At 37.3% G+C, this 27,171-nt stretch overlaps 1 protein-coding gene across 2 annotated transcripts in view; it reads right to left on the bottom strand.

Moving 5' to 3' along the window:
- The window catches only part of qin (tudor domain-containing protein qin), a 207,348-nt gene that overhangs the window by 158,959 nt on the left and 21,218 nt on the right, over positions 1-27,171 (bottom strand). For both annotated transcript variants that reach the window (XM_089093401.1, XM_089093402.1), the window contains exons 2-3: positions 13,410-13,525; positions 6,254-6,575 (exon numbers count right to left, since the gene is read on the bottom strand). In XM_089093401.1, coding sequence (XP_088949527.1) covers positions 6,254-6,575; positions 13,410-13,449 — 362 coding nt within the window. In that variant the 5' untranslated portion in view covers positions 13,450-13,525. The remainder of the gene's footprint in view (positions 1-6,253; positions 6,576-13,409; positions 13,526-27,171) is intronic.

Raw genomic sequence — 27,171 nt, 5'->3', positions numbered from 1 at the left:
TTATTCATCTTCATTAGTAACTGCTATCCCTATGTTTTCTATGATCGTTTATTTTAATTTATGTTCCTTTGTAATTCCTTTATTCTTTAATTGTAATTTGTGGTCGTTTTCAGTTTCAATTATTATAGGAAATTATTTCTGTTGGTCTTAAGTTTAATATGGCTCTTTAGTTTTCTTTGAATAAATTCAATTTCAGAAATTTTTTTTTATTAATTTCTGTTCGTTTTTTATTGCCAAAGTTTTGGTTAATATAATGAATATGTCTACAGTTTTTCCTGTCTCTGGGGTAAGAATTAAGATTTATAATTCTAATTTAATAGTTTTAATTATTGTCTTTCGATTTATTTCAACATGTCCTTAACATTCCCTGAAAGTTTCAACTAAATGTCATGAGCCGTTCCTGGGATATTTCAGATACGCTCTTCTGACAACCAAGACACAAACAGTATTTTTTGATTAAATAGTCTGACTCTAGCTACTCCTAAGATATTGCAAATATACTCTGTTGATAATCTGGATACACAGAGTGTCTTTTGATTTAGTTTAAAATCCCCCTAAGCCTGATGCACCCTTTTGACAATCAGCATGCACATAGCGATTTTTGATTTCTTCAACATCTCCTAAGATTTCCTAAAATTAGTCACAAGTAAATGTAATACCAGTTGCAGGCAGCCACAAGTTGTCACAGTGTGAAGTAGTCACGGTTGGAATCGCAACCAGTCGCATTTCCAGCCACAGTAGTAGTAGTAGTGGCCCTGAAAGTTTCAAGTTAATACCCGTTCCTAAGATATTGCAGATATGCATTTTTGATAACTTGGATGCAGATAGTCTTTTGATTTAGCTCGAGATGCAATGAGCATTCCCCAAAATTTCACCTCAATACCCTTAGTCTTTCCGGACGCACCCAAGGTCAAACATCCTCCCCTGCCAGTGATAAATCCTGCATGTTAAAAATGGACAAATTGGATAATTTACAATTCTTGCCCACGGGGCTGTGGAGACATGGCATCCGCGGGGGCAAAGCTATTAGACCTTGTGACTATTTTAAATAAAATGTTTTTTTAATATTTATATCTATGTAAAAGGAGAGCATCTAAAAGGCAAGAGGGGGGGGGCTAGTTGCTCTCCGTTCCTTTTTCAAATCAACATGATTTTGAAGTTCTGGCTTAGTACCCTTACGAATCCCTTAAATATTGCTATTGTACAAATTAAAAACAATTAGAATTAAAAAAAAAATTAGGATATCTCAAAATTTTGATTGGATGTGTTTGGGGAAATGGTGGGCGTGAGAGGGGGGGTTAGTTGCCCTTCAATCCCTTTCGACTTTTAAAAGGGCACTACCCCTTCTAATTTCCAATCGAATGAGCCCTTTTTCAAGTTTCTAAGACAAAGATTTCAATAAAAACTTAAATGCACCCAGGGAATAACTTAAAACCCTTGCCCTGAAGACTGTGGGGGGAGTGTTCAAATCAAAGGTATAATTTCCTGAACTTTAAACTTAGTGGAACAAAATGGCTATCTCAAAATTTTGATTGGATGTTTTTGGGGAAATGATGGATGTGAAAGGGGTGTTGGTTGCCTTCAAATCACCTTCAACTATTAAAAGGGCACTAGCCATTTCAATTTCCAATCGAATGAGCCCTTTTTGAAATTTTTACGACAACGCGTTCTATAGAAACCTTACATGCCCCAAGGGCATAACTTACAACCCTTGCTTTGAGGGCTGTGGGGGGGTTGTCATCCTCAAAGACCTAATTTCCAAAACTTTCAACTACGTTGAACAAAATGGCTATCTTAAAGTTTTAATTTGATATGTTTGGGGAAAAGGTGGGCGTGAGAGGGGGGTTAGTTGCCCTCCAATAACTTTCGACTATTAAAAAGGGCACTAGTCCTTTAAATATCCAATCGAATGAGTCTTTTTGGAAGTTTTTACGACAATGTTTTCTACAAAAATCTTATATACCCCCAGGTCATAACTTACAACCCTTGCCCTGAAGGCTGTGGGGGGAGTTTTCTCCTTAGAAACATAATTTCTATCTGGAAATCAACTACGCTGAACAAAATGGCCATCTAAAAAATTTTGATTAGATGTGTTTGGGGAAAAGGTGGGCGTGAGAGGGGGGTTAGTTGGCCTCATATCACTTTCGACTATTGAAAGGGCACTTGACCTTTGAATTTCCAATCGAATAAGCCCTTTTTCAAGTTTCTACGACAAAGATTTCAATAGAAACTTATAAGCTCCAAGGGCATAATTTGCAACCGTTGTCCTGAAGACTGTGGGGGGAGTGCCCTGCTTAAAGGTATAATTTTCTGAACTTTAAACTGCGCGGAACAAAAAGGCTATCTCAAAATTTTGATTGGATAAGTTTGGGGAAATGGTGGGCGTGGAAGGGGTATTAGTTTCCTTCCTTCCAATCACTTTCGACAATTAAAAAGGGCACTAGCCATTTGAATTTCCAATCGAATGAGTCTTTTTGAAGTTTCTACGACAACACTTTCTTTAAAAACCTTATAGGTCCCCAGGGTATAACGTACAGCCCTTGCCCTGAGGGCTGTGGGGGGGGGGGGGGGTTGTCATCCTCAAAGATCTAACTTCCAGAAATGCACACTACGTTGAACAAAATGGCTATCTTAAAATTTTGATTGCATATTTTTGGGGAAAAGGTGGGCGTGAGAGGGGGGTTAGTTGCCTTCCAATCACTTTCGACTATTAAAAAGGGCACAAGCCACTCTAATTTCCAATCGAATGAGCCCTTTTCGAAGTTTCTACGACAACTCCTTCGATACGAAGTGCCCTGGTATGAAAAAAAAATATTAGCCTGTGGTCTGTGGGGAGTGTCCTCCTCAAAAGCATAATTTCTATCTAGAAATCAACTACGCTGAACAAAATGGCTATCTCAGAATTTTGATTGGATGTGTTTCGGGAAATGGTGGGCGTGGAAAGGGTGTTATTTGCCTTCCATTCACTTTCAACTCTTAAAAAGGGCACACGCCACTCCGATTTCCAATTGAATGAGCCCTTTTCGAAGTTTCTACGACAACTTCTTCGATACGAAGTGCCCTGGTCTAAAGGGAAAAAAATAAATACATTGTGCCAATATCGTTCTTATATGCCTCCAGGGCAAAACTTTAAACCCTTGCCCTGAGGGTTGTGGGGGAGTGACCTCCTTAAAACATACTTTCTATCCGGAAATCAACTACGCTGAACAAAATGGTTATCTCAAGAAAACGAGTTCTATAAAACCATATATGCCCCCAGGGCTTAACTTAAAACCCTTGCCCTGAGGGCTGTGAGGGGGTTGTCATCCTCAAAGACCTAATTTACAGAACTTAAACTACGTTGAATAAATGGCTATCTGAAAATTTTGACTGGATGTGTTTGGGGAAAAGGTGGGCGTGACAGGGGGGTCAGTTGCCCCCCAATCCCTTTCGACTATTAAAAAGAGAACTAGCCCTTTGAATTTCGAACCAAATGAGCCTTTTTTGAAGTTTCTACGACATCACCTTTTTTTAAAAAAAAAACCTTATATGCCCCCAGGGCGTAACTTACAACCCTTGCCCTGAAGGCTGTGGGGGAGTGTCCTCCTCAAAAACATAATTTCTATCTGGAAATCTACTGCGCTGAACAAAATGGCTATCTCAAAATTTTGATTGGATGTTTTTTGGGAAATGGTGGGCGTGGAAGGGGTGTTAGTTGCCTTCCAATCACTTTCGACTATCAAAAAGGGCACAAGTCACTCCAATTTACAATTGAATGAGCCCTTTTCGAAGTTTCTACGACAACTTCTTCGATACGAAGTGCCCTGCTCTAAAGGAAAAAAAAAAAAATGAATACATTGTGCCAACGTCTTTCTTATATGCCCTCAGGGCATAGCTTATAACCCTTGCCCTGAGGGTTGTGGGGGAGTGTCCTCCTTAAAAAACATATTTCCTATCTGGAAATCAACTACGCTGAGCAAAATGGCTATCTCAAAATTTTTATTGAATGTGTTTGGGGGAATGATGGGCGTGGGAGGGGAGGGGGACTATTTGCCCTCCAATCACTTTTGACTATTAAAAAGGGCACTAGTCACTCTAATTTCCAATTGAATGAGCCTTTTTCGAAGTTTCTACGACACTCCTTCGATACGAAGTTCCCGGTTATGAAAAAAAAAAATTAAATAAATAATACACTGTGCAAACATCGTTCTTTACATAAGCAGATCTATTGCGCTGCCTATGATTATATATATATACACACATATATATATATATATATATATATATATATATATATATATATATATATATATATATATATATATATATATATATATATATATATATATATATATATATATATATATATATATATATATATATATATATATATATATATATATATATATATATATATATATATATATATATATATATATATATATATATATATATATATATATATATATATATATATATATAAAATTCATTAAGTTTAATATTAACATCAGAAGTTACAAGCTTGAAAAAATGTTGCTGATTTTCGAAAAAGGGGTGAAATATCCCCCAAACTCAAGGAATCTTATTGAAAATTGCACCATCAGATTCAGCGTATCAGAAAACTGAAAAAAAGCCTTCAGCTTAATACACCAATTAATATTGCCTAGCTCATTTAGGTGCCTTAAAAAAATATTCACTTAGTCTCTTCCCTTTGCAATTTTTTTTCTTTCCTCTTGTATATTTCCTTAACGTGTTCTATATGTTTGAATTAGCTAAAGGTAAATAAGAACAGAGAAACATCCTTTTCATCCTAGTTTATTAGTATCATTCCAACAGAATGTAAATAAAACAGTAAAACATCGTAAGAAAATCTAGTTTATTAGTGTTATTTTTTCTTCTTTTAGCAAACTCTGGCGTTTTCAATATAAAAAATAGCATAATTGCTAACATCTTATGATGAATTCAAAATAGTGGTTAATTTCTTTTCTTTTTTCTTTTGCTTACCGGCCCAGTTGTTGCATGTTCATTTTTTTATTATTAGAAAAAAAGTAAGTATGGCAGTGCTAGACGTATAAGGTCTAAACCCACGGTGTTGATCTCTGTTTCCTGTCCCTTCAGCCGTGATAAACAATGGGGGGTTAAGGGCCAGTCATCCTCTGCTTTCGCTCACCCTTCCCGCTTACCTTCCCCAGATTTCTCCAGGTACTCATTTAGAGCTGGGTCAACTCTGGCTGAGCTTACAGTCACGCCACTGACCCCCGTCACAAACCAAATAACCGGCACCCGCCAAGAATCGAACCCATGCCCCACGGACAAAGGATTACCAACCCAGCGCGCCAACAACTTAGCTAGGACGGCTCTTTCTACAATTACCAATGTTTTGAAAAAAAAAAGTCAAAAATAAAAATCAAATCATTAATCAAATCATAAGGAGTTACCTTGGTCAGACTTTTAAAAGAATGATTGATGACAATCTGTATTTCCTATCTTTGTTTTTTTTAAGATCCTGCATCCTTGAATGGACAAGGTAACTCTAAACCAATCCAAAAGATTGACCCCTTTAATAATCCCTCTTTCTCCTGCCACTTAAGTGGAATGTCCAGTAAAAACAAAATTAATTGAGCAATTGATTGGAGGAAGAAAGAAAGTTCTAATGGAAAGATATTACTTTGGAACTTCAGACTCGAAACCTTTGATATAAGTTAACAGAACAATCTTTGTGCACTTTTGCTAAAGTGTATTCTAAGCCTTCTATGAGACTGCAATTATGTCTAAGCTTTGTATAAGTCTACATAAAACTAAAATTATAACTACAAGTTTTTAATGTATTACAGTAAGACATTTTTGGAGAGGCCAGATGAATATTGAGTCGTCCTTCCCAAGTGGTTAGCTCGCTAGATTTGAAATTCTGAGGATAGGGGTTCGAGTCCTAGTGTCACTGGTTATTTCGTTGGGAAAGGAGGTCAATGGTGTGACTCTGCAAGTGCAGCCAGAGTCGACCCAGCTCTGAGTGGATACCTAGAAAAATCTGTCGGGGGGGGGGACACGGAAAACGTTGAATAACTTGTCCCAACCATACATTGCACTCCTGGCCAAAGGCAGAGAATCAGGAGACCCGTACCTGCGCTAAACAGGCCATTGGTCAGCATGCGAAAAAGTTTTCTTTTTAATCAATTGAACATTGAATGAACTTTGCAAATTTCAGGAATTTCGCTATAAGTACTCTTTGCATTTTAGAGGTTCAGCTGTAACAGTAGAATTAGTGTAGACTTACCCAGAAAAATCCTGTCTTTTGGAATTGGCAAAAAGCAGCCCAACAGTGAAATAATCTATTGAAAGAAGGCCGAGCAGTTGATTGTATGGAATGTGCATCCCGCCTGAAAAATTAGCGGCAGTTCTTTTTTGTGGTTGTAAAAGTTCAGTCTTGAGGTTTAATTCAGTCGTGGAACCACATGTGCGGCACTGAATAGAGCTTACTTCTGATCTTCTGGTCTTCAAGTCGGCAACAACAAACTGTTTGAGGCAAACATCACATATTGGATGACTGCATTTTAGAAGAAGAGGAATTCTTACTCCGTTGCCCGGCCGAAAATATTCTGAAAAAAGAGGGTATAAAGAAACTTTTTCACATACCTTTCTCATGATATAAACTTATAAAAAAGATGGTATACCCAATTCACGTACCGGTACTGGAAAGGACGCTACTACTAGAAACTCACTTGTGCTTAAAAACAGTTTCTTTTTTTTAATACAAATAAGGTATTTATTTTCAGAGAATTCCAACAGGCTATTCACAAATTTAGCCTACTCAGGTAGTTCTACCACCTTCAATCGATCTATTTGATTTTCTGTTCTTCAAAGCCCAGTTACGGTCATGAGGGCTCGGGTAAATTATTATTTTATAAATATATTTGTAAGTTATATTTTTCTAATTTAAAAAAGGCTTTTCGAAAAAGCATTTTTTTTTTAAAGTAAAGAACGATATTTCGACCTAACACGAGCAGAAATGAAGACCTGTAATAAGTCAAACTTAAAACAAACAGATATTAGAATATATGAATAAATGAATGGAATATAAAATGAATTATCCAGCAAAACTTAAAATAAAAGATATTACTATGGAAGGATAAATCAAACCAAAAACAAACATAAATTATATAATTAAGTCAAACCTAAAAACGACCAGGAATTACGACATATAAGAGACGGGGTATCCCTTTTTAGGACCCTCTAAGGGCTTGGGTGTCATCTGCACAGTATTAAAAATAATTTTTAATTAAACAGTGTTTTTTTTATTTGTTCTTACACAAACAACAACAACAAAACATAATGCTAAACAATGATTACGGAAAAAAGTGGGGCTACCATCCCCTCAAACCTTCCAAAAGGCTACTCCCATTGGCGTTTCAGTGAAAAAGACACGTATTCCGAATTGTGTCTTTTATTAGTCAACAAAATCCACAAAAAAAAGGAGAAAACCACAGTACTAATCACGCTTACAGGAAATATTTTTTTTCGTAAAACAATTACATTGGGAACTTTCAATTTCTTTTTACTATTTTAAAACGCAACTTTCTTTGTCATTACTTTTCCTTCTGAATCTACTTTATTCAATAGTACAAAAAATTGACCCATACATAAAACTCTTCAAAAAAACAATGGCAATTTTTAAAGCAATCCGTTTAGTTTGTTGAAGTAATATTTTGAATTGACGGATCAACAAATGATCCCTCAAACGATTTTCTACGGATTTGAAAGGAATGTATTCAAAACGAAGAAAATATTGACAACATACCTTATAAGACAATGGAAAATAGAAAAATTGTAAAAAAAAAAAATCCAGGTAGTTTGCGCAGTTTTAGATTTTCAATGTAATAATAAGACACAAAAACTGTTTAAAATTTACTTTGAGTAAAGGGCAAATGACACTCTAGCCTATAGGGGTTTAAGAATGGGATTGGCCTAAGGGGGAAGGGGTAGCCTGCCCCAGGTGCCAGTTTTCAGTAAGCGCTGGCTCGTAAGACACTTTTTGATCTCATCAAACAAAATTTTAACTTTAATTTTCTACCTTTGGAACGCGTCAATATCTAAGAGTAGAGAGTAGGCGTGGGTTCGTTTCGAGGAGCAATAGGGATAGAAGGGGGACGGGTGGGATGACAGGGGAAGTTTCCCTCCCTTATAAACGTCTATAGGTGACCTTAATCGTAGGAAACAGTATTTTGCATTCGTTTCAGACTCCTCCAAGGTGTTTAGACAGGAAAGGGTGGCCCAATCTGAGAGCCTTCAAAAGGTAGTTACAGTTTCATGACGACATCGGCAGAAGTGCCGTTATGAGCTTTGAATGCTAAAAGCTATATGTGTGTTGGCGTTGAAGCAATAGCATTGTAAAGCATTTGTATTTGGGACTTTCATATTCAGCATAACACATCTTTTATTTTATTTTTCATTTGCTAACTTGAATATTAATACAGTGCTTCCAATATCGACATAACTATAGTATTAAGTTCCGAATTAAATATTTCTGCGAATTGCGTAAAGTGTGCCGGGTTTTTTCATAGAGAGGCGCTTATTATTTTTGTTTCTTTTATTCTTTATTACTCTTTCTTTTATTCTTTATTGCTTATTTGTTTACTAGTCTTTTTTTGTGATTTCACATTAGGCCTGTTTTTTAGCTCTAAGATCTTACATATTTGTGCAAAGATTATCGTTTTTTAACTCATCTTTGTTCTAAGATCTTACAGCTCACTGATGTTAGCAAAAAGTGTGAAGACCGCCACTGTTTTGCCATATAGAACAATGATGAGAGAACTTTGATGATCTACTCATCATTGTTCTCAGACCGCTAAACAGAGCAGAATGATGAAAGACGTTTGCACAAAAACGACCAAAGATGTAAGATCTTTGTTCAAAGATTTCACTTTTAAGCGTTTTTAGACAAAAGATGTAAGATCTTAGCACATTGATGAGTGAAAAAACGCCCCTATTGTCAAATTGTGTTCAAAGTTGCAATAGTCGTTTTGCATCTATTTCCGTTTGCTAATAGATTTATAGTCAGGACTAAAGATAGATAGACATCTTTATTCACAAGAAAGCCCAATTGGGCCATGGTGACATAGACAAAACAAGCGAGAAAAATGCGAACAAAACGTAAATTGAAAATAAACTAAACTGATTATTTAAGAAAATCATCACGACGCCTCGTATCTACCCGGACGAACATTCCAATATTATTTATATCTAAGTAACACCTACTTTTCAAAATTTCCAAAACACAACCTCCCCCCTTCCCGACCTCCCTACCAAATACTTCCAGACACAATTGCCTCAATTCCTTACATTCCCCTAAAAAATGATGCAAAGATTCATCCATCTCTCCATACATAGGGCAACTGTATGGACCATCCCTCAATCTAGCTCTCCCTAAATATTTCCTTCGTTCTCCAAGAGGCATAAAACTCCCCTTACATACATTACTCATTTCCAATCTTCCGGACTTCATCCAATTTTTAGATAAATTCTTCGCCCGAGTTCTCCTTGACCTCCGCATAATAGTCCCAGGGATGACAAGGTGACCTTCTCAGCTGGCAAAACCTGAACTTCTTGAGACTCTAATCTAGTAGAAACTAACCTAGATAAAGTCCCCAACTTCCATCCTTTCCCCTTTCCCTCATTCCAACTTATTTATGTGCTTATTGAAGGAGTGAACAAAATTCAAAATTTTACAGTTCAACCAATATTCAGTGGGACAAAAAAGTATCATTATTGTCATGCCTGAGGTTCGAGGCAGTTGGGATTATGTTCAAAATATATACTTTAAGAGCACTAAGAAAATTATTTACTGGAAAAATCTTTTTTTCACACACACTCAAAAGAGGAAAAAATAGAGTTTGAAAATAAAACTTAACTCCCACAGCTTATATAATACAAACCATTCGATTGAAGCTGTTATTAACCTCATTAACCATTGTCATTAACATCGCATAATCGCTTGTTCGCTATAAACGAACACAGTCTACAAGGTGTCTCTCCCAACCGTATTGAAGATATGTTTAACTAGGCATGTATCAGTTTCTTCTAATGAGAGAAGCTTCAGCAAATAAAAGTTAAATAAAAACTATCTTAGAAATAGGACGGCCAAGCAGCGCTTGGCAAACTTGAGTATAATCCACAGAATGAAATGTTGTTACGTGGGATCTTAAGCTCTTTTTTTTACCTTGTTTTCCATATTAGGATTTACATCGAAAAACATTCTTTAAATTAAGTCCTGATCATTTTCTAGTTAACAGTATTAATGTGGGTTTAAGTCTGGGAATTTTTTTTTCAGCTTTTGAGCTAAAAAATTAGTTTCTGATTTAAAATTTGGGGTAGATGAAGACAAGAATTGTTTATGATACACAAAATAGATGCACAATTATTGGTCTTTGTCCTGATCCTTGGCACAATTAAGTCCTGATCATTTTCTAGTTAACAGTATTAATGTGGGTTTAAGTCTGGGAATTTTTTTTTCAGCTTTTGAGCTAAAAAATTAGTTTCTGATTTAAAATTTGGGGTAGATGAAGACAAGAATTGTTTATGATACACAAAATAGATGCACAATTATTGGTCTACAATGGGACTGAAATAATCCTGATCCCTATCTTGTAGACACCCTTGAACGAAGATTGACCTAAAAACACGATATTATTATAAAAATGCATGTCTTGGTAATTCATAAAAAAAACAGCTCTGTTTCGTTGTCTTAAAAAGGAAAAGTTGTTAGCAATGTGTGTCGGATTAAGGACACCTCTTAACTACTAGGGTCCTTGCGACGACCCTGTAGTGTTTTACTACAGCCGGACTCGATTTCTGGGTCCCGTATTACCAAGCTGAGGTCAAACCCTCTGCGCTACCACAGAACAAAGACGTCATCAATCAGTACAACCAAATTTTTTCACAATGTTTTCCCTTCATTGAGTTTTCCTCGGTCCTTTTTAGATGTCATGAATCTGTTAGTCTTGGATGATAGGAAACAGTCTAATAACTCCTCTTGGTGTGGACTGATTGAAAATATCAGCCCAGTAAGTTCTGACTGCCACGGAAAGTAATGACAACCCTACAATTGAAAAGTAGGATGACTCGCCAGTTTTTAGCGAGGACAACTGGCCCAGACATATCTTGAACCTACCACGGGGTTCAAAAAGTTTGGTCACAGATGATCAACTAAGTGGCTTGCGTTTGCAGAGCATCTGGCAGATGATTGCTCGACATGATCTAAGGAGGTCTCTAAGATAATCAAATTCCAGGCAAGGTGGAAATGAATACGGCATTGGACATGACACTCTGTGCTGAAGGCACGGATTTCCTTTTATGGCCCTTCAGCCAGGAAGTGCAATGGGGGTTGGGGGTCAGCCATCCTGTGTTTTCTGTACAAACTTCATATTCCTGCACACCTTCCACGTATTTCTCCAGGCACCCATTAGGAGCGGATCGACTCTGGCTGAGTTTAAAGTCATGCCACTCACTCCCAATTCAAACCGAAAAACCAGCGACACCAGGACTCGAACCCCTGTCCTCACAGAACAAAATTTCTAGTGCCCTTTTTAAGTGACCAAAAAGATTGGGGGGGGGGGGGTTAACTAACCCCCTCCTGCGTCCCTTTGCCCAAAAATCGTCTGATCAAAATTTTAAGATAGCCATTTTGTTCAGCATAGTTAAAAAGACTCAAAAATATGCCTTTGGAGATAAAATGACCCACCCCACCCCCCTGCCCCTTCAGATAGGTCTTTAAGTTACAAAATCAGCCCATTGTTTAGGTATAGTATTTGCTATTGGGAAGTATACAGATATTGTTGTTGGGGGGGGGGGGTTGCTTGGGATAGGTTACCATGGGGATAATTTTCCCCGTAGAGAGAAATTTCAGGGGGTTAACTTTCCAGAGAAATTTTGCACTGGGTGGATTGACAGAATTCCAATACGAAATTCTTTTTATTTATCTTACTTTCTCTTCACCTAGTCAATTTTGCATGTGGAGATATTCCGGAGAAATTTTCAGCGTGTTTGGATTCCCGGAAATAATTTCCATGGAAGGGGGGATTTCCGGAGTGTTTGAAAAAATAACTAGAACTTAGTCTTTTTCAAATAAAATTATGCTAAGAAGAATTTGTCAGGCTGAATCTTCTGCAAGAAACTTTACGGGTGGGGGGATTTTCAGCGACGACGGAATTTTCCTGAAGGGATTTTACGGGGGGGGTGTATTTTGTTTTGGAGGAACTTTCCACGGAGAAGTTATCTGTGAGGTGAGGGAATTTTTATTGGAGGGTGAGCCAGATTTAATGGCCATATTTGAAAAACGATCAGAAACTAGCTTAAACGAATAGAAATTGTTCCGTATCTGAAGGGATTGCCCTCCTCCTCAATACCTTGCTCTTTACGCTAAATTCTGACTGTTTGTCCCAATTTTTTCAGAATGACCCCTGAAACACAAGGGTCGCTTAATAAGAATAGGAAGCTTATTAAAAAATACTAAAAACTTTAGCGTGTAGAGCAAGGTACTGAGGAGGGGGACAAGCCTCTCCTATACGGAATAATTCCTGTTAGTTCTGAGTTTTAATGCTGCTCCTTACTTTCAGCTAAAAAATACCTTGTTTTTTTTTATTTAATTCTTCACAGGAACGACAATTATTTAACTAGTTTATCCAATTCAAGACTAGCTTCATAAAAAAGACTTAGTAGTCTCAGCCAATAGGTTTTAATTATGATCTTATAGTTGGATGGTCTGCATGGTGGTTTGTGAGTAGTTTAGAGAGGACAGTAGCTGTTCGTTTGATGAACAATTCAGGTAGGTGATTCCAGCACGCTTTTGGAGCAATATGGTTTTGAAAACCACCAGTCAGTGTTTGTCATCGGCTTTTAGGGCCCATGTCTCCATTCCACACGATAAAACCAGAATCACTAAAGCAGGAAAAGTCATATCTTCAGCTTTATAGAAAGGTATTCATTTTTCCAAATAGAGCACAGTGACTAAAGCATACAGAGGCAAGAGCCAGGCATTGTTTTATGTCTTTTGAGGAACAATTTGTATACGTCAGCACAGTCCTTAGGCAAAGCAACTGATCAACCCAATCGATTTCCTTGCCCTGAATAGTGACTTTGGTATCATTTAATTAAACTCAAAGAATACAAAAATCAAAAATACTATTTAATACTTTCTAATAGAATTGGGGTATAAATCCAGAAATGTACAAGTATTTGGACACATAAGCTTCAGAGGGTAAATTTTATCAGTATTTCTTCCACACTGTTTTCCATAAAAATTTAATATGGTAACAGCAAATTGCCGGTTTTCAAATCTGGTTTGGTTTTGTTTTTTAGTGTGAAACATGCTCTGATTTTGGACAAACAAACGACTTCACAAATCTTAGAAATATGCATGCAAAACAAAGACGAAATACCTCTTATTACAAACTTGTTGCGGCAAAAATCACAGTTCATGTTTTTTCTTCTTCCAGCCAATGCACTAAATTCAAGAGAATTTCTGCTCTATTCCTTTCCCAGATTAGCAAAATTCCTAGAATGAACCAAGAACGATTAAATTTACTGAAGTGCTAATGCATATTCATTATGTTATATCTCTTACAGCCTGAGCAAAAAAAAAACTAGCTGTAGCAACAAAAACATACTAAAACGTTGATTATTCAAATATTTAAGAGCCAGGCTAATTTTGGATAGTCTGAGTTTTCTTAATTTGAGCAATTTGTAATTCAAAAAACGAGTAGTATTGAATAATTAAACAAAAATTTGATGAGTTAATAAATAACATAGTAAAAATGTGCCCTGAAGAGGAAACATACATATACTTCATGTCAAAAATACACAGATTTACATTTTAAATATAAAAAGATCAGAAGAATTTTCACAGGGATGGGAGAAGTCAGTTACTCAAAGAGGAGTAAAAAAGTAAAGTAGGTAAAGAAGATGGCACTAAACTTCATAGTCCAGACCAGCAGTGCTGAACTTCACTTCATGACCCTTCAGGCAGGAAGTGCAACAATCCAGGAGCCGTTTTTCTTTTGCCTCATTTCCAGAGCTAATGACCAAATCAATGACTTGTTCCAGTATCAAAAAGAAAAGTTTCAAAAGAACTAAATGTGATATTGCTGCAATTATGATGTAATAAATAAGTTAAATCTTTTCTTTTACATTGTTAAATAAAAAAACTATTTTTTTTTCAACTGAGAGTAAGGAACAACATTAAAACTCAAACTACCAGAAATTATTCCGTATGTTAAGGGTCCGCCCTCCTTAATACCTTGCTCTTCGCACTAAAGTTTTTAGTACTTTTAAAAAGCTTTCTATTCTAATTTAACGACCTTTGTGTTTTAGGAGTTGTTCTTAAAAATAGGGACAAACAGTTAAATTTTATCAAAAAGAGCAAGGTGTTGAGGAACCACCCCTTCATATACGAAATGATTTCTGTTCATTTTGATTTTTAATGTTGCTCCTTACTTTCAGCTGAAAAAACTTGTTTTTTTATTTCTTATCGTTTTTTAAATAATGCCAGTAAATCTGGGTCACCCTCTATGAAAAATTCCCTTCCCTCTCGGGAAAACCCTCTGTGGAAAGTTCCTCCCACGTAAAATATACCCCCCCACCGTAAAATTCATTCTGGAGAATTCCATCTTTGCTGAAAATCCCCCCCCCCTCCTGTACAACTTCTTGTTGAAGATTCAGCCTGAAAAATTGTCCTTAGCATACGTTCATTTAAAAAAGACTAAGTTCTAATCGTTTCTCTGATTACTCCAGAAATCCCCCCTTCCATGGAAATTATTTCCCAGAAATCCAAATATGCTGAAAATTTCCCTGGAACATCTGCATATGCAAAACTGAGTAAGCAACGAGAAAGCAAGACAAATAAAAAGAATTTCATACAGGAATTACGTCCAATCCCCCCACTGTAAATTTTTCCCTGGAAAGTTCACCCCTAGAAATTTCCCTCCACACGGAAAATTTTCCACAAAAAAAACCGCTCCAAGCACAGATTCTCCTCTCCCATCCTCGATAAATCTCTGAATACTTCCCAATAACAAATACTTTGCGTAAACAATGGGCACATTTTATAACTTTAAGAGCTATCCCCAGAGGCTACCGGGGGGGGGGGTGTCATATTATCTCCAAAGATATAGTTTTGGCACTTTTGAACTATGCTGAAAGAACTATCCCCAGAGGTTACAGGGGGGGGGGGTGTCATGTTATCTCCAAAGGCATAGTTTTGGCACTTTTGAACTATGCTGAACAAAACGGCTATCTCAAAATTTTGATCAGACGGTTTTTCGGGGGAAAATATGCGTGGGAGTGGGGCTAGTTACCCTCCAATATTTTTGGTCACTTAAAAAGGGCAATAACTATGCCTCCACGGATGACATAACCCCCCACAGGCACTGGGGCAAGGATTGTAAGTTATGCATGATGGTAATTGTTTATATGTAAGATTGGATATTGGTAATAGGGGCCATCTTTGATCCTAAGTCTCCAAAACGAATCGGGGTATTAAGAAACAACTTTAAAAAAATGTTGGGAGGGGGGGATGTTGAACAAAATTATAACACACTATATGCAGGATAATTGTCAAAAGGGCGTGTCAACAGTATCTAAGGAATAGCAGAGGGTATTAGTTGACATTTTAAGGGGATGTTGAAGAGTCATTGGAGGGCAACCAGTCCCTCCTGCCCTTGTAGATGCACCCCCCCTCACCTTCAACACTGAAAAAAATATGAAAAACCATTTTGTTTAAAATAGTCAAAAGCCCTAACAATTACGTCTGCAGGGAAGCCATGCCCCCAACAGCCCCTAGGGCGAGTAATGCAAATTTTGCAATATGTCCATTTTACATGCTGGATTTATCATAGGCAGCGCGCTAGCGCTGCCTCAGTAAAGAACGATGTGGGCACAATATGTTTTTTTTTCTCCACCCGGGCACTTCGTATCGAAGGAGTTGATGTAGGAACTTTGAAAAGGGCTCTTTTGATGGGAAATTGGAGTGGTTAGTGCTCATTTTAATACTCAAAGATGACTGGAGGGCAACTAGCCCCCCCCCACACCCAAAATCCCCTCAAACACATCCAACGAATATTTTGAAGTAGAAACTTTGTTCAGCGTACTTGTTTTCCGGATGGAAAATATCTTTTTGAGGAGGACACTCTTCCACAACCCTCAGGGCAAGGGTTTTAAGTTATGCCCTGGGGGCATATAGGGTTTTTATAGAAGGCATTGTTGTAGAAACTCCAAAAAAGGCTCATTCGAGTCGAAATTCAATGAGATAGTGCCCTTTTTAATAGTTGAAAGTGATTGGGGGTCAACTAGCCCCCCCCCACGCCCATCATCTCCCCTAACATACCCAATCAAAATCTTGAGATAACCATTTTGTTCAGCGTAGTTGATTTCCTCATTGAAAATATCTTTTTGAGGAGGACACTCCCCTACAACCCGTTGTCTTAGAAACCTCAAAAAAGACTCATTCGATTGGAAATTCAAACGGCTAGTGCCCGTTTTAATAGTCGAAAGTGATTGGAGGGCAACTACCCCCCCCCCCCGTCCATTATTCCCCCAAACACATTCAATCAAAATTTTGAGATAGCAAGTTTGTTCAGCGTAGTTGATTTCAAGATAGAAAATATATTTTTGAGGAGGACACTCCCCTACAACCCTCGGGGCAAGGGTTTTAAGTTATAGCCTGGGGGCACATAGGGTTTTTATAGAAGGCATTGTCGTTGAAACTTCAAGAAAGGCGCTTTCGATTGGAAATTCAAAGGGCTAGTGCCCTTTTTAATAGTCGAAAGTTATTGGAGGGCAACTAGCCCCCCCCCCCCCCTACGCCCATCATTCCCCCAAACACATCCAATCAAAATTTTAAGATAGCCATTTTGTTCAGCGTAGTTGTTTTCCAGATAAAAAATATGTGTTTGAGGACGAAACTCTTCCACAACCCTCGGGGCAAGGGTTTTAAGTTATGGCTTGGGGGCATATAAGGTTTTTATAGAAGGCGTTGTCATAGAAACTTCAAAAAAGACTCATTTGATTGGAAATTCAAAGGGCTTGTCCCCTTTTTAATAGTTGAAAGTGATTGGACGGTAACTAACCCCCTCTCACGCCCACCATTTCATAGGCAGCGCGCTAGCGCTGCCTAAGTAAAGAACAATGTGGGCACAATGTGTTGTTTTTTGGGTTTTCTTCTCCATACCCAGGCACTTCGTATCAAAGGAGTCGTCGAAGAAACTTCGAAAAGGGCTCACTCGATTGGAAATTGGAGTGGCTAGTGCCCTCTTTAATAATCAAAAGTGATCGGAGGGCAACTAGCCCCCCCCCACGCCCATCATTCCCCCATATAAGGGGCATATAAAGTTTTATAGAAGGCGTTGTCGTAGAAGCTTCAAAACAGGCTCATTCGATTGGAAATTCAAAGGGCTAGTACCAAAGGGTTAGTTGATTTCCAGATAGAGAATATGTTTTCGAGGAGGACACTCCCCCACAACCCTCATGGCAAGGGTTATAAGTTATGCCCTGGGGGCATATAAGGTTTTTATAGAAGGCGTTGTCGTAAAAACTTCAAAAAAAGCTCATTCAGTTGGAAATTCTAAGGGCTAGTTCCATTCTTAATAGTCGAAAGTAATTGAAGGGGAACTAGCCCCTCCCCCACGCCCATCATTCTCCCAGACACATCCAATTAAAACTTTGAGATAGCCATTTTGTTCAGCGTAGTTGATTTCCAGATAGAAAATACGTTTTTGAGGAGGACACTCCCCAACAACCCTCAGGGCAAGGGTTTTAAGTTATATCCTGGGTTATATAAGGTTATTATAGAAGGCGTTGTCATAGAAACTTCAAAAGAGGCTCATTTGATTGGAAATTCAAAGGGCTAGTGCCCTTTTTAATAGTTGAAAGTGATTGGAGGGCAACTAGCCCTCCCACGCCTATAATTCCCCCAGATACATCCAATCAAAATTTTGAGATAGCCATTTTGTTCAGCGTAGTTGATTTTCTGATAGAAAATATGTTTTTGAGGAGGACACTTCCCTACAACCCTCAGGGCAAGGGTTTTAAGTTATGCCCAGGGGCATATAATGTTTTTATAGAAGGCGTTGTCGTATAAGCTTCAAAAAATGCTCATTCGATTGGACATTCAACGGACTAATGCCCTTTTTAATAGTCAAAAGTGATTGGAGGGCAACTAGCCCCCCTCCACGCCCCTCATTCCCCCAACACATCCAATAAAAATTTTGAGATAGCCATTTTGTTCAACGTAGTTGATTTACAGATAGAAAATATTTTTTTGAGGAGGGTACTCCGCCACAGCCCTCAGGGCAACGGTTTTAAGTTATGCCATGGGGGCATATAAGGTTTTTTATAGAAGATGTTGTCGTGGAAACTTCAGAAAAGGGCTCATTCGATTTGAAATTCAAAGGACTAGTGCCCTGTTTAATAGTCAAAAGTAATTGGTGATATTTTTTGTTGTTGTTGTTGTTTAGACCAGGGCACTTTATATCAAAGGAGTTGTCGTGTGAACTTCGAAAGGGGCTCATTCGATTGAAAATAGAAAGGGCTGATGCCCTTTTTAATAGTCGAAAATGATTGGAGGGCAACTAATCCCCCTTCCACTCCCACCCTCCCATTTGCCCATTATGTTTAAAAAATAAATGTTGCCTCAATATTAAACAAAAATGCACAGTTATAATACTAATTCCCAATAAGGCATATCAACAGCATCCCAATAACGACAGAGGGTATTATGTTTAAACTTTCGAGGTTACTTCTGCTCTTAAAATTTAACCAAATCAAAGTAGTGTAAATGTATCAAAGCTATCAAAGAAAGTAAACAGATTTTTTGGCGAATGGAATCAAGTTTTCCATTTCAGGTCAACTAGAGGAGGTATGACACTAAGTTAAACAGTACTATTTATGTCCAGATTTTTCGAATGCTGTATGTTGTTAAAAATTGCTGAAAATTTTTCTTCAGCATACAAATAGGAGGACAAACTACAAAATCTAAAAAAAAGAAAAGATTTAGAATGTTCTTTTCTTTTTCCCTGAAAAAAACTTTGTCAATATAAAACGAACAAAAATTATTTAAAAAACTTTTCCCACAAAATAAGTTTTTAAAAGAAAAATAAAAAACTCCATTAAACAAAAAATGAGCAAAAATAAAATAAAATAATCTACCAAGCTCGAAACTACCACAAATCAGCATCGATAAATAAATGAAACCCAAAACGAACAGAAATAAAATAAATCACCGAGTCAAACTCAAAACGAGCAGAAATTAACATAAGTTGGGCGCAAAACCCCTATGCCTTCCCAAGGCCAGAACAAAATTTGCACTTTACTGAAAAAAATATAAATGTTTTTACTTTTATAACTTTAAAAAATCAAATAATTTTAACATTTTGATTACTAGATATCAGTATATGTATATTAAACTGACAATGTACATTCATTTGTATTTTTTTCAGTAAAGTGCAAATTTTGTTGTGGACTTGGGAAGGCAAAGGGGTTTTGCGCCCAACCCATGTTAATATCTTCTTTTTTGGCGTCTGACTAGGTTATTTATTGTAATTTATGTTTGTTTTGGGTTTCATTTACTTATTGATGCTGATATGTGGTAGTTTCGAGCCTGGTAGATTATTTGATTCTATTTTTGCTCATTGTTGGTTTAATGGAGTTCTTTACTTTTCTTTGAAAAACTTATTTTGTGGAAAAAGTTTTTTTTTAATTAATCATTGGGAAAGGAGAGAATATTTGATCCTAAGTGTGTACAAAGAGGCTAAAGGTATTTAAGTAAGACTTTGGGGAATGTTGAGCTACATCAAAAGACACTGTGCATCCAGGACATCAACAATATGTATCTGCAATATTTTCAGAAAAAGTAAGGGGATTAATCTGAAACTTTCAGGGCCACTACTACTGCAGCTATGACTGCAACTGCAACTACCTGTGACTGTGACTAAAATTACTTGTGATTGGGAATACAACTACTTGCATATGTTTCTACTTTTACTTGGGACTACTTTCAGGAAATTTCGAGAAGGATATTGAACAAAATTAAAACACACTGTGGGCATGCTGTTATTAAAAGGACATACAAGCAATATTTCAGAGACAGCAGAGGGTATTAAGTTCAAACATTCATGTTATGTTCAGGGGGATGCTCAAAAACAATCTGAGGGCAGCCAGCCACTCCACCCCTAACCCTATTTAGATACTCATTCCCTAACACGGTTCAAAATCTTGAAAAAAAAAATTGCTCAAAATAGTTAACATCTTTAATAACTAGACCTCGAGGAATACCAAGCCCTGCAAATCCCCAAAGGCAAGGGTTGTAAATTATGAAAATTTCCCAGTGTTTACTCGCAGGATTTATCATTGTGAATAGAAAATGGTTTTATTGTGGGTAGGTCTGAAAAAGCTAAGGGTGTTAATGAGAAACTTCAGGAAATGTTGGGGAAATAAATAAAAACACACAATGTGAATCCAGGCTAGCAAAGGGGGAATCTACAATATTTTAGGGACAGCCAAGGATACTGACTTAAATCTTTCAGGGCCACTACTACTACTGCAGCTGCAACTGGTTCAACTGCAATTGTGACTACATGCAACTGTGAATGCAACTACTTCTAATTGTGACTACTTTCAGGATATACTGAATAGAACCAAAACACACCATTTGCCTGGTGATTGTCAAAAGAGCACATCAAAAATAACTCAGGAACAGCAGAGGGTATTAAGTTAAAACTTTCAGGGCATGTTTAACAATGCATTGAGGGCAATAGCCCCCTTGTCCTTTTTAGATTCTCCCCTCCTAAATACTAATCAAAAAATCAAATAGCCACTTTGCTAAAAATATTCAAAAGATCTTATAACTATACCTCTAGGAATGCCATGCCCCATAGCCCCCACGGCAAGAGTTGTAAATTATGCACTGCACCTGTTGTTTACACAGAAGATTTATCATAGGCAGCACGCAAGCGCTGCCTAAGTAAAGAACGATGTGGCCACAATGTGTTTTTTTTTTTTTCTTTCTTTCTTCGACAGGCACTTCGTATCGAAGGAGTTGTCGTTGAAACTTCGAAAAGGGCTCATTCGATTGGAAATTCAAAGGAATAGTACCCTTTTGAATAGTCGAAAGTGATTGGAGTGCAATTAACACCCCTCTCACGCCCACCTTTTCCCCAAACACATCAAACCAAAACTTTTAGATAGCCATTTTATTCAACGTAGTTGAAAGTTTTGGAAATAAGGTCTTTAAGGATGACAACCCCTCCCCCCACAGCCTTCAGGGCAAGGGTTGTAATTTATGCCCTGGGGCATATAAAGTTTTTATTGAAAGGCAACTAGCCCCCCCCACGCCCATCATTCCCCCAAACACATGCAATCAAAATTTTGAAATAGTCATTTTGTTCAGCGTAGTCGATTTCCAGATAGAAAATATATTTTTGAGGAGGAAAATCCCCCACAACACTCAGGCCAAGGGTTTTAAGTTATGCCCTGGCGGCATATAAGGTTTTTATAGAAGGCGTTGTCGTTGAAACTTCAAAAGGGGCTCATTTGATTGGAAATTCAAAGGGCTAGTGCCCTTTTTAATAGTTGAAAGTGATTGGAGGGCAAATAGCCCCCCCCCACACCCATCATTACCCCAATTACATCCAATCAAAATTTTGAGATAGCCATTTTGTTCAGCGTAGTTGATTTCCAGATAGAAAATATGTTTTTTAGGAGGACACTACCCCACAACCCTCAGGGCAAGGGTTTTAAGTTATACCCTAGGGGCATATAAGGTTTTTATAGAAGATGTTGTCGTAGAAACTTCAAAAGGGGCTCATTCGATTGGAAATTCAAAGGGCTAGTGCCCTTTTTAATTGTCGGAAGTGATTGGAGGGCAACTAGCCCCCCCGCGCCCATCATTCCCCCAAACACATCCAATCAAAGTTTTGAGATAGCCATTTTGTTCAGCGTAGTTGATTTTCAGATAGAAAACATGTTTTTGAGGAGGAGACTTCCCCCCCCCCACGCCCATCATTCCCCCAAACACATGCAATCAAAATTTTGAGATAGCCATATTGTTCAGCGTAGTTGATTTCCAGATAGAAAATGTGTTTTTGAGGAGGAAACTCTCCCACAACCCTCAGGACAAGAGTTTTAAGTTATGCCCTGGCGGCAAATAAGGGTTTTATAGAAGGCGTTGCCGTAGAAACTTCCAAAGGGGCTCATTTGATTGGAAATTCAAAGGGCTAGTGCCCTTTTTAATAGTCGAAAGTGATTGGAGAGCAACTAGCCCCCCTCCCTCCACCCATCATTACCCGAAACACATCCAATCAAAATTTTGAGATAACCATTTTGTTCAGCGTAGTTGATTCTAAGATAGAAAATATATTTTTGAGGAGGACACTCCCACACAACCCTCGGGGCAAGGGTTTTAAGTTATGCCCTGGGGGCATATAAGGTTTTTATAGAAGGCGTTGTCGTAGAAACTTCAAAACAGGCTCATTCGATTGGAAATTCAAAGGGCTAGTACCCTTTTTAATAGTCGGAAGTGATTGGAGGGCACCCCCCCCCAGCCCCCCCCCCACGCCCATCCTTCGCCCAAACACATCCAATCAAAATTTTGAGATAGCCATTTTGTTTCGCGTAGTTGATTTCAAGATAGAAAACATGTTTTTGAGGAGGACACTCCCCCACAACCTTCAGGGCAAGGGTTTTAAGTTATACCCTGGGGGCATATAAGGTTTTTATAGAAGATGTTAGAAACTTCAAAAGGGGCTCATTCGATTGGAAATTCAAAGGGCTAGTGCCCTTTTTAATAGTCGGAAGTGATTGGAGGGCAACTAGTCCACCCCCGCGCCAATCATTCCCCCAAACACATCCAATCAAAATTTTCAGATAGCCATTTTGGTCAGCTTAGTTGATTTTCAGATAGAAAACATGTTTTTGAGGAGGAGACCCCCCCCTACGCCCATCATTCCCCCAAACACATCCAATAAAAATTTTGAGATAGCCATTTTGTTCAGCGTAGTTGATTTACAGATAGAAAACATGTTTTTGAGGAGGAGATCCCCCCCACGCCCATCATTCCCCCAAACACATCCAATAAAAATTTTTAGATAGCCCTTTTGTTCAGCGTAGTTGATTTACAGATAGAAAATATGTTTTTGAGGACGATACTCCGCCACAGCCCTGAGGGCAAGGGTTTTAAATTATGCCCTGGGGGCATATAAGGTTTTTTATAGAAGGCATTGTCGTAAAAACTTCAGAAAAGGACTCATTCGATTTGAAGTTCAAAGGGATAGTACCCTTTTTAATAGTCGAAATTGATTAGTGATATTTTTTGTTGTTGTTGTTGTTTAGACCAGGGCACTTCGTATCGAAGGAGTTGTCGTGGGAACTTCGAAAGGGGCTCATTCGATTGAAAATTGAAAGGGCTGATGCCCTTTTTAATAGTCGAAGGTGATTGGAGGGCAACTAGTCCCCCTTCCACGCCCACCCTCCCAATTGCCCATTATTTTTAAAAAATAAATGTTGCCATAAGATTAAATAAAAATTCACAGTGTTAATGCTAATTACCCATAAGGCATCTCAGAAGTATACCAAGAACGACTGAGGGTATTATGTTCAAACTTTCGGGGCTACTTCTGCTCTTAAAATTTAACCAAATCAAAATAGCGTAAGTGTATCCAAGCTATCAAAGAAAATAAACAGGTTTTTTTGCGAATGGTATAGAGTTTTCCATTTCAGGTCAACTAAAGGAGGTATGAAACTAAATTAAACAGTACTATTTGTGTCCAGGTTTTTAAAAGGGTGTATGTTGTTAAAAATTGCTGAAAAATTTTCTCCAGCATACAAATAGCAGACCAAACTATAAAGTCTTAAAAAACGAAAAGATTTATAGTGGTATTTTCTTTTTCCCTGAAAAAACTATGTCAATATAAAACGAAAAGACATTCATCAAAAATACTTTTTCCACAAAATGAGTTTTTCAAAGAAAAGTAAAGAACTCAATTAAACAAAAAATGAGCAAAAATCAAATCAAATTATCTACCAAGCGTGAAACTACCACAAACCAGTATCGATAAATAAATGAAACCCAAAACGAACAGAAATTACAATAAATAACCGAGTCAAACTCAAAACGAGCAGAAATTAACATAAGTTGGGCGCAAAACCCCTATGCCCTCCCAAGGCCAGAACAAAATTTGCACTATACTGAAAAAATACAAATGAATGTGCATTGTCAGTTTAATATACATATACTGATATTTAGTAATCAAAATGTTAGTATTATTAGATTTATTAAAGTTATAAAAGCAAAAACATTTATATTTTTTCAGTAAGGTGCAAATTTTGTTCTGGCCTTGAGAAGACGTAGGGTTTTTGAGCCCTACTCATGTTAATTTCTGCTCGTTTTGAGTTTGACTCGTTTAGGCTATTTATTGTAATTTCTGTTCGTTTTGGGTTTCATTTATTTATCGATGCTGATTTATGGTAGTTTCACGCTTGGTAGATTAATTGATTTTATTTTTGTTCATTTTTTGTTTAATGGAGTTCTTTACTTTTCTTTGAAAAACTTAATTTGTGGAAAGTTTTTTTAATCAATCACTGGAAAGAGGGGAATGTTTGATCCTGGCTGCATCAGAAAGGGCTAAGGGTATTAAGGAGAAACTCCAGGGGAATGTTAAACTAAATCAAGAAAACCTTATGTACACCAAGGTGATCAAAAGGGTGTATCTGCAATATACAAGGAGCAGCTACTTGCAACTGCAACTTCTGTGACAACTTGCAACTTGCAACGACTGTGAGAACTTGCAACTGCAACTTCTTAAGACTGTGAAAACTTCTGACTGCAACTACTTGCGACTGCAAATACGTATGCAACTTGACAGCTACAGTGGCTACTTGTAACTGTGACTACTTGCGAATTACTTGCAACAAGTAAGACACTTGCAACTACAATTGTGACAGCTTGTTGATCAAACTGTTGCTACTTGCGACTGTGACTACTACTATTAGTGGTGCTACTACTACTGCGATTACCGCTGCAAATACTACTGCAACTTCTACTATTACATCTAGAAGTACTGAACTAAATCAAAAAAGTCTAGTTGCATCCTGCTTTGTCAAAACAGTATTGTGTATTCAGGATGTCAAAAGGGCTTATCTACAATATCTCACAAATAGCTAAAGGTACTAACTTGAAAATTTCATTAAATATTGAGATGGACGTTTCACTAAATCAAGAGACACTAGGTGCATTCAAGTTGTAAAAGGGGCATAGGCCTATCTGTGAAAAGCTATATTGATCTCAAGAATGGCTATGGGCATTAGTTGAAACTTTCATGGAATACTAAGGGAGATGTAAAACAAAGACAGTTGCCTCGTTCCTCCTCCCCTAGCTGTAAAGATCTTAAAGCCCATTGTGTCATTTGTTCTTTACTGAAAAAAAAAATATTATAAAAAAAATGTTATAGCCTACTTATGATATTGAAAAGAAAAACATGGTGACATAAAGCCTCGAATTGCTAAGATTTTCAGGAATTAGTATCATTCTATATTAAATATTTAGTTTATTTTCATTATTTCTTTCCACTTATATGGATTATTAAAGTGATTTACTTTTTATTTGTCATCTATGTTCAGAAAAACTAAAGCACACTGTTCAAATACATATAATTTCCAATAAAACTACAAATGATGCAATGGGCTCTAGAACTTTTACACTTAAGGGAGAGGGGCAGTACCCAAACTCCTGATTGTAGTTTTTTTTTTCATTTTAAGTTTAACTTCAATCTTCAATTCAATTTTTACTCCTTTTTAAGATTTATTTATTTATCAATATCCGTATCTGTTATTTTTGATATGACTGTTTATTATAATTTATGTTTCTGTTGGGTTTCAATTATTCTTTAATAGTAATTTCTAGTCGTTTTGAATTTGAAGTATTATAGAACCTTTTTCTGCTGATCTTAAGTTTAATATGGCTTTTTTATTTAATTTAGTTTTAGTCCTAAAGAAAAGAAGGTTGCTAGAATAAGGAGCTATTGACAACATGAGCCAACCGTCAAAAGGGTTAAATTTGATGGAAATGGCCAGTCAAAGAAACATGAGCAAGGGAACAAATTCTAAGTGAAGTCACACAGATAAAAAAAAAAAAATCAAAATAAGGCCCCTATTTAAAGTTTTTCCTGGAAGTTCCTTTGAATCAACCATATGTGAAATGCTCTTTGTCTCTCTTTGTGTTCTGGTATGCTTATTGTGCATCTAAATTTTATACATATTTTTTTTAAGTTCTTGGTGTTTTCCCCATCTTTTTGGTCCCAGATGAAGTTTCAATCCTTTAGGTTTAGGAGATGGGTTGCATGTATGGGCTCGAAGTTCCAGATTTTCATAAAACAAAATAAAATTCTGACTTAAACTTTTGTGGAAAACTAGGTGGGTATCCAAACTTGTGTATTTGCTATATATTTCGAGAGCACAAGCCCAATCAAACCTCTGTATGGAGGGAAAAAGAACTCCTAAGTTCTTGTATTCACAACATCTACCACAAAGAGTTGTAAAACCTCAACAAAACTTAGCAGAATGTAAGTGTAATTATTTTAGTGTAAGTGTAATTATTTCTCCCTAAATACTCATCATCAAAGCATCTACAAGAACAGGTTGTGAGACCTGAATTAAACTTGGTGGGAGGTAAAGGATCAATTGTGGTCCATACCATATCTTACATCTCTGATGAATGGTGAAAGAAGATATGAATCCTTGTGATCAGGACATCTACCAGAAGGACTGATCAACTTCAACATAACTTGGAGGGGAGTAAGAGCAAATATCTAACGCAGTACTTTTTTTAAAAGGTACTTGAAGTCAGCTCTCTCCAATTCTTCTTTTTGGCACTTTGAACAATCTGCTGGGTTTAATGTTTGCAAATACCTGTCATTCTAAGGAGCTTTTCACACACCAATCCATATCAGGTGCAACGCTGTAGCGTTGCCTATAGTAAAGGCCATACGGCTCCAATGTTTTATTATTTTTTTTTATTTTTTTTTTCCCCGGAGGCACTTCATATGGAAGGGGTCGTCGTAGAAACCTCAAATGGGGCTCATTCGATTGGAAATCCAGAGTTCTAGTGCCCTTTTTAATAGTCGAAAATGATTGGAGGGCAACTAGCCCCCCCCCCCC

The sequence above is a fragment of the Artemia sp. Qi Xiang Cuo genome, chromosome 8 (assembly GCF_049724085.1).
Source record: "Artemia sp. Qi Xiang Cuo chromosome 8, ASM4972408v1, whole genome shotgun sequence".
NCBI classification, from domain to species: domain Eukaryota; kingdom Metazoa; phylum Arthropoda; class Branchiopoda; order Anostraca; family Artemiidae; genus Artemia; species Artemia sp. Qi Xiang Cuo.
Note: the sequence above shows the minus strand (reverse complement) of the source record. Positions and strands in the feature narration are given on the sequence as shown.